At 40.2% G+C, this 13,009-nt stretch overlaps 1 protein-coding gene across 4 annotated transcripts in view; it reads left to right on the top strand.

The window, feature by feature from the left end:
• DLC1 (DLC1 Rho GTPase activating protein) overlaps positions 1 to 13,009 on the top strand; it is a 267,434-nt gene that overhangs the window by 219,551 nt on the left and 34,874 nt on the right. Inside the window, exon 1 of one of the 4 annotated variants that reach the window (XM_072123905.1) lies at positions 10,336 to 10,658. The exons of the other annotated variants lie outside the window; for them this stretch is intronic. Coding sequence (XP_071980006.1) covers positions 10,622 to 10,658 — 37 coding nt within the window. The 5' untranslated portion in view covers positions 10,336 to 10,621. Of the gene's footprint in view, positions 1 to 10,335; positions 10,659 to 13,009 lie in introns of those variants that run through there. 4 annotated transcript variants of the gene reach the window in all.

Consider the following 13,009-nt stretch of genomic DNA (forward strand, 5'->3'; position numbering starts at 1 on the left):
AACCCGAATATTGCGGCTCTTGTCCACTTATCACTAGCAGTCGGTTGTGTCTTCATGAGCAAAAAAAAGCCATTATATGACTTGTATTTTACACTTTTTAAAGTTCTGCCATCTGCAGGCTCTCTTCCATACTGTTTCCATTAATTAGGGCATCAAGAAAATCTGTTCCCAATGTCTCTCCCTAACTCAGAAGCTGTAGAAGTATAGACTAGTATGATACATAATGATTATTAATATTATTTATTTATAGAGCTTCATTAATCCTATGGTGTTGTACATTCAATAAGGGGTTTCATACATTACAATATGAAAAGAACAAATGGAAGTAGAAAATCTAGAAATCTATATGGGAAGTTAGATGGAGAGGAAATCTATATAGGAAGTTAGATGGAGGTGAGGGAGCGAAGCAGTGAAGTTATTACATGTTGGAGGTGATTCAAGCCAGATGGTTTTATGGTTACATTTGGAGGTTTGGAAGGTGGGTGACAGTCTCACACATTTTGATATACAGTATAGAGGATGCACAGGAGAAATCCTGGAGAGGAGAAGATAATAGGACAGTGACGCTGGAGGTCCTGTGAGGAGGAGAGATTAACTGTGGAACAGTATTCAATGATTAGGTCAAAGATGTAAGGGACAGGTAAACCATGGTTAATATTTTAAACTGAATTGCTTGTGCAATGGGTAACCAAAGGAGAGACTGTCAGAAAGGAGAGGCAAATGGAAAGAGAGTGAACAAATAAAGCCTGTGGGCTGAGACAGAAAACTCACATTTAGGTTGGGTTCACATCACATCATTTGTGTAGGCTCAGCATATATATGGAAGGCTGCTGAACGTATACATTGACATATAGTGGCAGAGGTCGTAGCCAGCAAAAAAGGCAGGATGGAAAGACGCAGCAAATTATGTATTTTTATCCTACTCCCTCCTGCAGAGCAACTTTTGCCCTCAGCGGCAGCCAAAAGAAGCCTATAGGGAGTGGACGTAGCATATTCCATCCCTTCTCAAGGCGTGCTGAGCACAAAAGTAGCTAAACAGGAAGGGGGGGGGGGGTGTAACAGTCCATATTAGGACAGTGACATCACTTAGGAAACAATCTGCGGCTGCTATCTATGTACACTGCTCCCCGCACATTCAGGGACAGACAGAGACAGTGGGCCCTGTTACTAAACCCCCTTCCAAGTTAGCCCTGCCTACTTACCTACCCTACCATGTGTAGTAGGTACACAGCAATCCAACTTTCCAAACCTGTGAAAAAGTGCAAACACAGAGACAAAGACATTACAAACAGAGAGGGATAGTCCCCAAATTGTGGGTCAAAAGCAAGAGGACAATGCAGTACAAAATTAATAGGCAAATGAATAGTCAAGAATAAAAGCAAATAGTCGCAGATACAAGTATACAGAATAACACAGCTAGAGAAGTACAAGACTATAGAAGGCAAAGAGTACCAATCCACAAGAACTTATATGACCTTATATCTGCACTCTTCACCAGACTGGATGGGAATGGGAGTGGAAATGGGAATGGGAGTTTGGGCAAATCAATCAAGGTTACCATGAGAATGAAAGGCAGAATGAAACAAACTAACACTATCAATGCATCCTCTGCCGGTACGGCAAAGGATGGCACACGCACAGATACAAACATTTTGCTTGTAATTTGGATATGCAAGCTTAACAAACTTTATATTTTTCTAATCAAGAGTTGCAATCAATTAAATTAGTTAACCTAATCTAGCATTTACATGATGAACTCTTCAATCTACAAATCTGTGGTGTCCTATACAATGAATGTTTGAAAATTCCTTAAAAAAAAAAACCTATACCAGAAGCATATAGTCAAATCTGGCTCTAACTAAATGGAGATGCAGATGAACCTGAATGTGTGTTCAGCTTGAGCACATTAACCCTTACATGTTCACACTATTAGGTATCTGCATAAATTAACAGAATCATTTATAAGATATTCCCCAAATCCCCTATTTGAAATTGTATACAGAAACCTTTAGAGCGGCTAAAAAAATACTCTATATTTACCAAAATGGTAATCTCTGAGTAAAACCTTCAGATCCTCACCACGACCTTTACTGTTAACTATATGATGTTTATACAAAGTCTTAGTGGAGACAGATCAGCTCATCCACAAGAAGGCCCTAATCTGTCTGCCTAATTTAATTACAACCTTGTTTTTCCTTCCAAATTAAATGGTATTTTTCATTTATTTAAGGCTGGTTAGAGTTATTTCTCACGGTATAACATATAAACCCATTGCTACTGAAGCTACAGATTAAACGGTATGTCATTGACTATATAGTTTTCACTCTGAGAAGTAGCTACAGTAAGTGCTGCCCGCTTTTTACTTTATTTATCTACAAGAGGATCAAGCCAGAACCTTTGGGGGCGCTGCACCCCTCCTTATTAGGAGTCCATAAGATTGTGCTGACTTGGATTTTACTTCTTCTACAGTAAGAACAAGCTAAACATTGGGTTGCACTGGATTAAACCCTATGTATACTACAGCTAGTGAAAAGCTAATATGTACTGAAGAGGCTGCTACTGTTGTTTTGGACCTTAAAGTGAGGCTCCCCTTTTAGTGCCCCTTTATTTTATTGTAACACATTCATATATAAAAAATGTACAGGATACAATTTAATTGTATTTCCGAATAAACAACTTCCTGGGGTGAAATAACATAGCCAGAATCTATTTCTCATGGAAAGCAGGGAAGAAGTGCATCATTGCCTGCATTACTACTGATATTCACTTCCTCAGAGCCTTAGGGACATCTTTCACAAACCTACTCCTTACTATACAACGTTATATTGCTGAAGAATTACAGGATTCCACATTCCAAAATCCATCCCTAACTTATGTGAGGAGGAAGCAACTTATTGGAGTAAGCCAGGGAGGCTTATAATTGTTGGGAACCATGATATCCCTGCTAAGTAGTATAAAAATATTGTGAAAGAGGATGGACCCCATAGACATTAGGGATGACCCAGTAAAAGTTTATTCACAGTCCAATTTTTTTTTTCTTCTTTGTTTGCCAGAGTTGTCTTATGTGCATCTTTTATGATGAGATAATGAGCTACTACAAATAATATGATCATATGTTCATTGATCTGGAGCCATCAGGATACTAGTAGTCTTTATGGGAGCTATTGCTAAAGTACATCTCCCATTAGGTCCAAAGTTACCTGCTCATCCTTTACTCTAGGGGTCGGTAAGGTCTTTGATATCTTCAGGGATGTCCGGATGTAGAAGAGCGGCAGGTGCTTCAGCTACGTCACTGGAGCACCTCTTGGCTCCGCCATATTATTATGTATACACGCCCCCTATTCTGTACTTCGTTGCCTGGTCCCACCCGTCACATGCACACACAGCGTGAAGTCACAATCAACCAGGGACCAGGCAGAAAAGTACAAGCAGGGGGTGTGCATACATAATCCAATGGTCGGAACCAAGTAGCTCTCTGGTGACGTCCATATTAAGCAGACAGAATTTTATACTAAATACTGAATTAATGTATACTATTAAATGCTGTTAATCAGATTTGTAACTTATATTGTGCCTATACGTGGATCAACTGGAACATATACAAAATCCAAGACAGTAAAGACACTGGGCCTTCGAAATGAGCAACCTCCATTTCTCCACCCAACCAAAGTGAATAAAGGGGTTTTACCACAATAGCAACTTTTTCCCTATTCATAGAACACATGTTAGATCACTAGGGATCTTCAGAACTTCATGAGAATGAGGTCTCATATCCCTTGAATGAATGGAACCAATTTAAAGGAAATCTACCATCAAAATCAAGCATGATAAACCAGGTGCACTTACACATAGATTGTGACTGTGATCATCTTCTTATATTTGTTATCCATGGACTCCTGCCTTCCAAAAATCACATTTATGCTAATGAACTTTCTTGGGGGTGTTACCAGTGCCCCTCTGTCCTGTAGATTCATATGCAGTTACACTGTGCAGGAGCATTTTTCCCCTTCTACTGTGTGCTGAAACTTCCTAATCTGCCTGAGATTACAGCAGGCCGAGGAAGGGGAAAGTGCTGAGTGGGGGAGAGGGTGAGATAGTGTAACAACCTGTGAATGCTCTGTTAATGCCCTCAAAGCATATGACTCATTAGCATAATTTTAAAAGTTGGTTTTAAAAGGATGGAGGCCAAAGATGACAAATATAAGAAGATCAACACAGTCACGGTGCCTGGATCTATGAGTAAGTGTCCCTGGTTTATCCATGCTTGGTTTTGATGGTAGATTTCCTTTAACAGATGTGCACTGCATTCCATTCACAGTCTATAGGATTGATGAGGATAACAGAGCACCATACCAAGCTATCTTTCTCAGAATGAATGGAGAGACACACCCAACTTTGGACTTTTGTAGATGGCCACCTTAAAAGATTGTGTGGCGAGGTACAGACTAACGTTCCATTCACACAAGCGTATTGGGGGTTGTGATCTGATAACAATTTCACTAGAGGTCTAGTAGAGGTCTAGGACATCCGGTCTCAGTGTGGTGATCACACTGTGTCTCCCCGCACCATAAGGGACTGGGTGGCTGAACCAGAAAATTTAGCGCTGGCCCTATTTTTGCCCTGATTTGCGGTGCAGCCTTCCAGCTTCCTATGGAGAGGTGGAGGGGTGAGGAGCACTCACTCCGCCACCTTCACCACCAAGTTAGTTAAGTATTTAACTACTTAAGTAATGAGAAAGGGCATAACTTGAAGTGGTATGCTCAGAGGGCTTGGTGTTAACTGGGTCCAGGAGCCTTAGAAATACAGTAAGCGACACATAAAAAAATACAAGTAAAGCTTCTGGCTCTAAGGGAACCATTATAAAGCTAAAGTTGTGACTATAGTTGTTTTTTTTTTCCACATGTAACATTCTTCACTACCAGAATTTAGAATCGATGAATAAATGATTTAACACCTTTCATGCTTTGGCAAAAAAATTAAGATTTAATAAATTGCTATTTTCAGCATCTTGTCCTCCACTACATTTCATTCCACAAGTTTCATTTATTTTTAGCTAACATTAACAAAGCAATGCAAAATATTATGATTGCTCAAGATCAGCTCTGGCTTAGCCTTGAAGAGTCCGACCTTGGAGGTCATATTGTGACTCCACCGCAACATATTTCTCTAATTAGCAGCAGTGAGAGATATTCAGCTTTTAATACATTTTGAAAGAACTCATATATTTAGAGCATAGAAAAAATGTACATTGATAAGAGATTTAGATCACACCACTGAAATACCATGAAATTGCCATGGTAAGGCTACATTCACACTGCGGTTGCTCATCCGTACCGTACCGTAGCGGGCAACGGCAGTGCACGGGGAGAGGAGGAGGAGGTGAGCGCAACTCACCCCCGTCCCTCTTCACAGGAAGTTGTGGCGCACGGCGCCGTACTACGGAGGAAGATAGGACATGTCCTATCTTTTTCCCGGGTACGGAGCGGTACGGTGCGCCGTGCGCCCATTGCTGTCTATGGGGGACGTATATCGGCCGTATATACGTCGGCTGTATATACGTTCCCCACACGGCATTGTGAATGTAGCCTAAGTAAGTAAATGGGGTCACCCTGTGACCCTCAGGTCAACAAGACATGACTTTTCGTCACAAAGATAGTGAGCAATGATCAATTTATTTCACAACTCAGAATAGAGGTTGTAATGAACCTTGATTTTTGGTGGGACATCAGAAGTTACCGACACAATCGCTGTGTAGCCCCTGTCATATTTACTCCCCAGATACTGCCATACTGTACATGCAGAGAGCAGTAGGGTAATGAGCACCAGGATGTATGTATAGGGCACCAGTACAAAACTTCCCAAAATTCCATACTTTAAAAATTAGTCAATTATAATTATTATATTTATTAATAAATAAATTTGTCTATATGAAAACGGGATCCAGAGCAAATTAGATCAGGATATATCTATAATATTGTAATATTGCTGTAAATTATATATATATATATATATATATATATATATATATATATATATATATATATATAAAACCTCTGTTCTTTACTTTTTTACAATTTTAAGGAACGGAGGAATATACGTATATACGGTCAATGTATATATGCCATATATAGGTCCCCCACAGGAGCACGTGCGGCACCATACCATTTCATAGCCGGGAGAAAGATAGGACATGTCCTATCTTTTCCCGTAATACGGTGCCATGCACCATATATCGCTATGGAGAGGGGAGGGGGTAAGCAGCACTCACTCCCTCCTCCTCTCCCGGGCGCTGACGTGTACCCGCCATGTTACAGTACGGCAGGCACTTCGTTTTATAGATATCTATAACTATCCATAAATGTGTTATGTGATGTAATACAATATGTATCACTAGGGGATTACTGCTGATAATGCTCTACACATCACATATCTGATGAACTTCTAGTTTGGCAGTATGCCTATGACCTATTCACCCTTCCTAAGTTATGTGGAGAAGCCATATGATCAGTGGATGTAGTCTCTGTTCTTAATAGGCTGTAACAAAAGAGATGACCAGTGGCGAGAACGTCAGCGTCACATGTCCCACAACCAGCCATGAAACTTCCTTCAGTCTATAGATATGTTATGGTCTGGTCATGTGCACAGAGCAGCAATTAAACGGACAATAAGGGTCTTTCTAAATTTACTGAGGAATTTCCTCACTTTAGTGAAAAAAATGTAATTTAATCAGCAGCACTGAAAGATTTACCAGTAACATTACAGATTCTGTAATTCTGCTATTGTAAACAGAATGGGAATTTACGATTCCAAAAACATGGAATACCAAGTCAAAGTCTCTTGAAATCATATGTTTAAAGTAAGAGTGTTAAACTCATTTTTAACAGGCGCCACATCAGGCTTGCAGTTGTCCTAAAAGGGCCAAATGTCATTTTATTACTGCAGAAATGTATCTACTCAAGCTGCTAAGTAGTTACACTTATACAGCTGAAATATTGTTAAATAACCAGCATGTGCCACTACAGTAGTGACAGTGCCCTCACATGGTAGCCAGTTGTCACAGTGTCCACACAAGGTAGCCAGTTGTCACAGTGCCCCCACAAGGTAGCCAGTAGTGACAGTGCCCCCACATGGTAGCCAGTTGTCACAGTGTCCCTACAAGGTAGCCAGTAGTCACAGTGCCCCCACACGATAGCAAGGAGTTACAGTGCCCTCATATGGTAGCCTGCAGTCACAGTGCCACCACAGGGTAGTCTATAGTCATAGTACCCCCAAAAGCAAGCCTGTAAACAATGCACCACCTCATGGTAGCCTGAAGTCACTGTGCCACCACACAGTAGCCTGTAGTCACATTGCCCCCACATGGTAGCCAGTAGTCACAGTTCCCCCACATGGTAGCTAGTAGTCACAGTGCCCACATGGTAGCCTATAGTCGCAGTGCCCCCACACGGTAGCCATGAGGCACAGTGCCCACGCGGTACCCTATAGTCACAGTGCCCCCACATGGTAGCCAGTAGTCACAGCGCCACTACCTGGTAGTCAGTAGTCACAATGCCCCCACACGGTAGCCAGTAGACACAGTGCCACCACTGGGTAGTCAGTAGTCGCAGTGTCCCTGCAACACCCTGCAGCCCCCGCTGTAGGGAATGAACATCTACTCACCTTTCCAGGCTCTCCAAAGCAGCAGCATTCTTCTTCTCTTCTCCCCTCACAGCATCTGTAGGCAGGTCTGAAGCCAGCAATCACAACGTGATGATAAGACCATGTCTACCGCTTCAGAGCTCTGTACAGACGCTGCACAGAGGATGCAGAGAAAGGTAAGTATTGAGTGAGTATAGATGTGGCCATCTTCCTTCCCCTATACTGCTCTAGTGGACAGAGCAGCCAAGCAGCAGGAAGACGGGCCGGATAACACAAGGACCTTGTGTTTGACACCAGTGCTTACCAGTGTTTTATAACATCAGTCTCAGATTTTCCTGCAAAAAAACCCAGTATGTAAAAGTAGTCAGGGTGTGCTGTGGATGACTAAGGACACTATGGCTGCCACTATGGACACTGTGACTAATCATATGATACATTGGGACTAGTGCTGGGGCATTGTGGTTTGTAGTGTAGGCACTAATTATTAAGGGTCATGTCTTACAGGGGTGGGGCTGGTGTTAGGGACACTGGGATTAGTGTTGTATGCCCTTGAGGTTTCACACCACATCTGCATTTCTCTGTTACATGTGTATTTGCCTTTATTATACTTTGAATGGAATGGCTGCTCCTTAAATATGTCTCCAGTGAAAACCAACTGTTTTAGACTCAAATGCGGAAGTTACTTTCCATTTCTATAGTCAAATGTACTCACATTCTTATCACAGAAGCCAAATCTAGAGTAAAGAACGACATAGAAATGATCACTATCTCATGTATATATACGTTTTGTTCAGATGATTTGGTTTGTACCTTTAAGGATCTATTAGGCAATGACATAGTTATTAACAGATGTAAAGTTCTCAGATTGTTTCCTTCTCCTCTCATAGAACTACAGCGTTTTTTTGGGGTGAAATACAGGTTTTTACGACAATTTACAACAATGTTCATATCAACATGTTGCAGGTTTTGAATGAGTTGCCCCAAGTTTTTCAGTTATTCCTTATCCACAGGATAGGGAATAATAAGCCAATCCATTCAGGTTTCAACTGCTGGAACCCGCAGCACTCCAGGTAGTGTTTCCACTAATGGGTGGAGCAACGAGTATGAATCCTGCTGCCCCATTATATAGTATAGGAGTATTGGAAATTGCTGAGCACATTCTCCCATTTACTGTCTAAGTGAGTATGAGAATAGTCAAGAGCCGTGCTCCCTCCTATATTATTGAACGGAGTGTGGACTTCAAAACTTGGGACTACCCCTTTAAAACACAGTGCAACCCTTACCCATGTGTCTGAAGCCTGAGATACTTTCCATAAAAAGGGATTGTACAAAACAGTCAACCCCTTTAAATTTGTATATGGTCTCGGTGGTTTCCCAGGAATTATTATTGATGGCCCTTTTTCAAAATAGTTCATTGTGGGGGGTAAGCACCCAGCCCACTGAATAAGCTTTTCAATGCCCCATAAAGAGACATAATGGAGCCAGACACAGCGTCCCTGTAGTGGCTATGTGGAATCACTGCAGCCACCGCTCTTATGTAAAGTTACAAAATAGTTACACCCTCTATTCACTAAAGGGAACTGCCAACTGCTTCCAGCTCTGTCTTTACAAATTCTAAAGCACCAAACTGCAGTTCAGTTCAAGGGCTGGATGATGCCAACCCCAGCAATAAACTACAGATACCCTATGATAGAAAAATAACTCATCTGTAGAATCTGTAATAAGATATAATAGAAAAAAATATATATAAAGCAAGTCAGACATCAAACTATGCCCTCTATTTGTAGTGGTTGTGCCTAGTATTGCAGCTAAGTCTCATTCAAGTGAATGGAACCGGATGCATACGCCAATATAAAATATACACCGCATCTGGTAAATAATAGTGGATAAGTGGACTTACAGTAACACTAGACTAGAGATGACTGGTAGAGGTGTCAGGCGCTGATCCCCACTAATCTGATACTGATGCCTGTTTCAAAGGGCCAGGTCACTACTCAGATTTTATTGCATCGGTTTATTGCAGGAGCAGAGACTACACAGAGATAAGGAGTAGTGGAAGGATTTACTTTGGTTCTGTGTAGACTCCACGATTGACTTTTTCTTGCAAAAAATATATGGTGAAAAAAAACGTATTAAATAAAAGAGACTGGTGCAAAAAATCTGGTAGATTTGCTGGTAAATTGCTTTATTTATCCATTATTATATACAGTTAAATATTCTATAAACAAATAACAATAGAATAGTCACAGATACTGGAAAGAATTGTTCATTGTATGAGCCTGCCATGAAATGCTATTCCATAACAGGACTGTAAGACCCCATATGTTATGACTATACTCTGTGTAATATACTTGTGCAGGTACCTTAGGGGTACTTTGTGTTAGCTATAAGGCATTATAATACCTGGAAATGATGGCACCATGCATTCACATTGATATAACACATTCTGTACAAATGGTGTCTTATATATTAACCATGTCCAGGTCTTCTCCACAGCTTTACAAACCTTACAATGCAGATCAGCCACGTTTGAGCTAGTTCTGGGCAGGAAAGACAACCTGTGGCTCTGTGCTGAATATGAATGGAGCAGTGCAGTATAGTGGCCTGTAGGTGGCGCTGTCTGTATGGTGACACATTCATCCTGCTGGCAGGGGAGGGCCTGGGACTGCTGTGAGGGGCTGGAGCTGAGCCTCCTGCAGTATGTGTGAGGAGCTCTATGGGTTATTGCCTTGGATCCTTCAGAGGAGACCAGCTCACCACTTCACCATGGCTTCTCTGTGTGCTGGGGACACCCTCTGGATTACACCCCTATTCTAATCTCTGGCTTCTTCCAAAAGTTTGGATACGTTTTGTTTTGTTTATTTTTTTTTTTAACTTTATGGAGCAAATTCTTCCCTGTTCGTATTGATCTGCAATGACTGTGACATCCTCAGCCTGGGAGATCTATACTGGAGCTTTGTAGGTGCCAGCACTGGATTCCCTGATGTGTAAAGAGAAGCTGGACATAATGATCCTCACACGTAAGATTGCATATTATTATTATTATTCTGTTACATTGTATCCCATGTGCCTGCACACTTCCAGCTCCCAGCGTGGGAATCACTGTGTGGATTGAGCTCCCTGAGGCACTTCATTAAGAAAGCTGCTGGAAGCTGGAGCTGCAGGTATATAGCCCTACCCCAGACTATACAGGAGGCCAGGGGACCTTCCGCCGCTTTTTAATTATTTTCTGTGATCTAAGTGATGGGAAGACTGCTGGGGGGGTGAGGGGATTGTGTGGCCCCAGAGGGAGCCCTGGATGCTGCACGTACTACTCCAAGTGGGCAAAGCCCCAGCCCCTGGCATGTAATAAGACATTACTACTAATCCCTGCAGGGAAATGGGGAATATTTCATGTTTATTCAATTAATGGAAAGTTGTAACAAAATTATAAACTACAAGTTCCAAGTTACAAACGGATTATTAATGGAAACATATATCTAGAATGAATTCGTGATTGATTTAGTTAATTTTCTTATATATATATATATATATATATATATATATATATATATATATATATATATATATATATATATATGTGTGTGTATTTCCATTGTTAACATTATAAAATTTGCACATATATAGTATTGTATGTGTGTGTACAGATTAGCAGGTTATTAGCAATTGATGCCCAATATTACTGCTTAATTGTTTCATCTATGATGTGGTCAAATTATATAATTCATAATCTGTGTGAAAATATATATATATATATATATATATATATATATATATGTGTGTGTGTGTGTGTTTTTTAATCATAATAATTGTCAAAAACATATTAATATATTCTAACTTCTTTAGATTTCTTAACGTTACTATATTTTTCATTCTGCAAACTCCACAAAGTATCCCACAATCCATGACAAGTAGGTTCAATGTACTGAACCTGTAAGAACTGTCATAGATGTCTCATAATATGCCATTTGTATATTATAGTTACATAATTATATATATTAAGTTACTTTTGCAAACCTGTTCTATTAATATTTCCAATAAGAAATTAACTTTATTGTACTTCATGTCGTGATAAGATTGTGATATGAGTAGTGAAGGGCTTTTTCTGTAGAGTTGAGACTGAAATTTTCCCTGGTTTCCAGCTAAATTAAGACGTCTTTTCGGGTTTAGCATGTACGTGAAGTAAGTGTGCTCTCTTATAACAAATGCATAATTTAAGTGTTTGTAAGGACTTTTGCACATTTCTGTGAATGTCTATTATTTAAAGTCAGAGACTTGAGAAATGATTTCTTTGAAGTTTTCACTAATTAGTCTGCAGCCTTTTAGAAAGCAAATGACCCCCTCCTGTTTTGTGGTGCCCATGATGTCATAGGTTTGCCTTTTGATCCTTCCCTAAAAGCAACACCTCCTGCTGGTAGTAAAAAACCCATATATATCTTGGGCAAATAGAAAACAAATTTTCCTTGTGTCGTCAAGTTGCCATGCTTGTTTGCCTGCCTCCAAGTAAAACATATGGGTCTGCTGGTGCTAAAATATGTAGGGCTAGCACAGGGCTCTCTGTGTATACATAAGGTCTCACATACTTCATGAGGTGCTAGGGGTGCAATCTGATGTGTAACACGTACAATCCTCATGGAGATTAGGAGGACTTTGTTATTACTAAAACTAAAGGCTTAAATGTCTTGAAATTTGATGATGAGTTCCTTGTACTTTATAGAGAAGAAAACACTTATAGGTTATCATAGCTATCAATTATACTGATGAATCATAAAGAGATGTAACTACGTTTTTGGGTCTCTAAGCCTCCATTGCAGATGCTAGATGCTTCCATCTTTCCAAATCTGAATGACATGTCAAACTGTGAATCATTGGACATTTGTGTAAATTTAAATAACTTTTGGAAACTACTTGGAAAAAAAAGTTTTCTTACACATCAGATGGTTGGACATTAGGTGGCTAGTTGGACAAACATTTGTCTGGTGAAGGATGATCTTGCTGACTCAGCTGTAGACAATTGAGTCCATATTGGCCACAAATGTTCAACACCAGCAGGCGAAGGATGACAAACTTTCACTGGCTGTCTGGTTTAATGGAAAAAATTGTAGTAGGAATGACAGGCTGCACAGTCAAGGACTAGCGACTGATAAAAAGTTTAAAGATGGCAACATATTTTAGTTAAAATTATAACTTATTACTTATAGCAAAAAATCTTTTGGGCTCAAATGATCAGTTTTGACTAAATTAGAATTAGAGTTTTTTCTTGTTTGCTGTTCCTATTGATACTTTTAGTTGGGTTATAACACAAAGTCAAAGGTGAAACTTAACAACCAACTCTCATCTTTAAACCACTCCACAATATCATTATTTACAA

Source organism: Engystomops pustulosus, chromosome 1 (assembly GCF_040894005.1).
Source record: "Engystomops pustulosus chromosome 1, aEngPut4.maternal, whole genome shotgun sequence".
Lineage (NCBI taxonomy): Eukaryota > Metazoa > Chordata > Amphibia > Anura > Leptodactylidae > Engystomops > Engystomops pustulosus.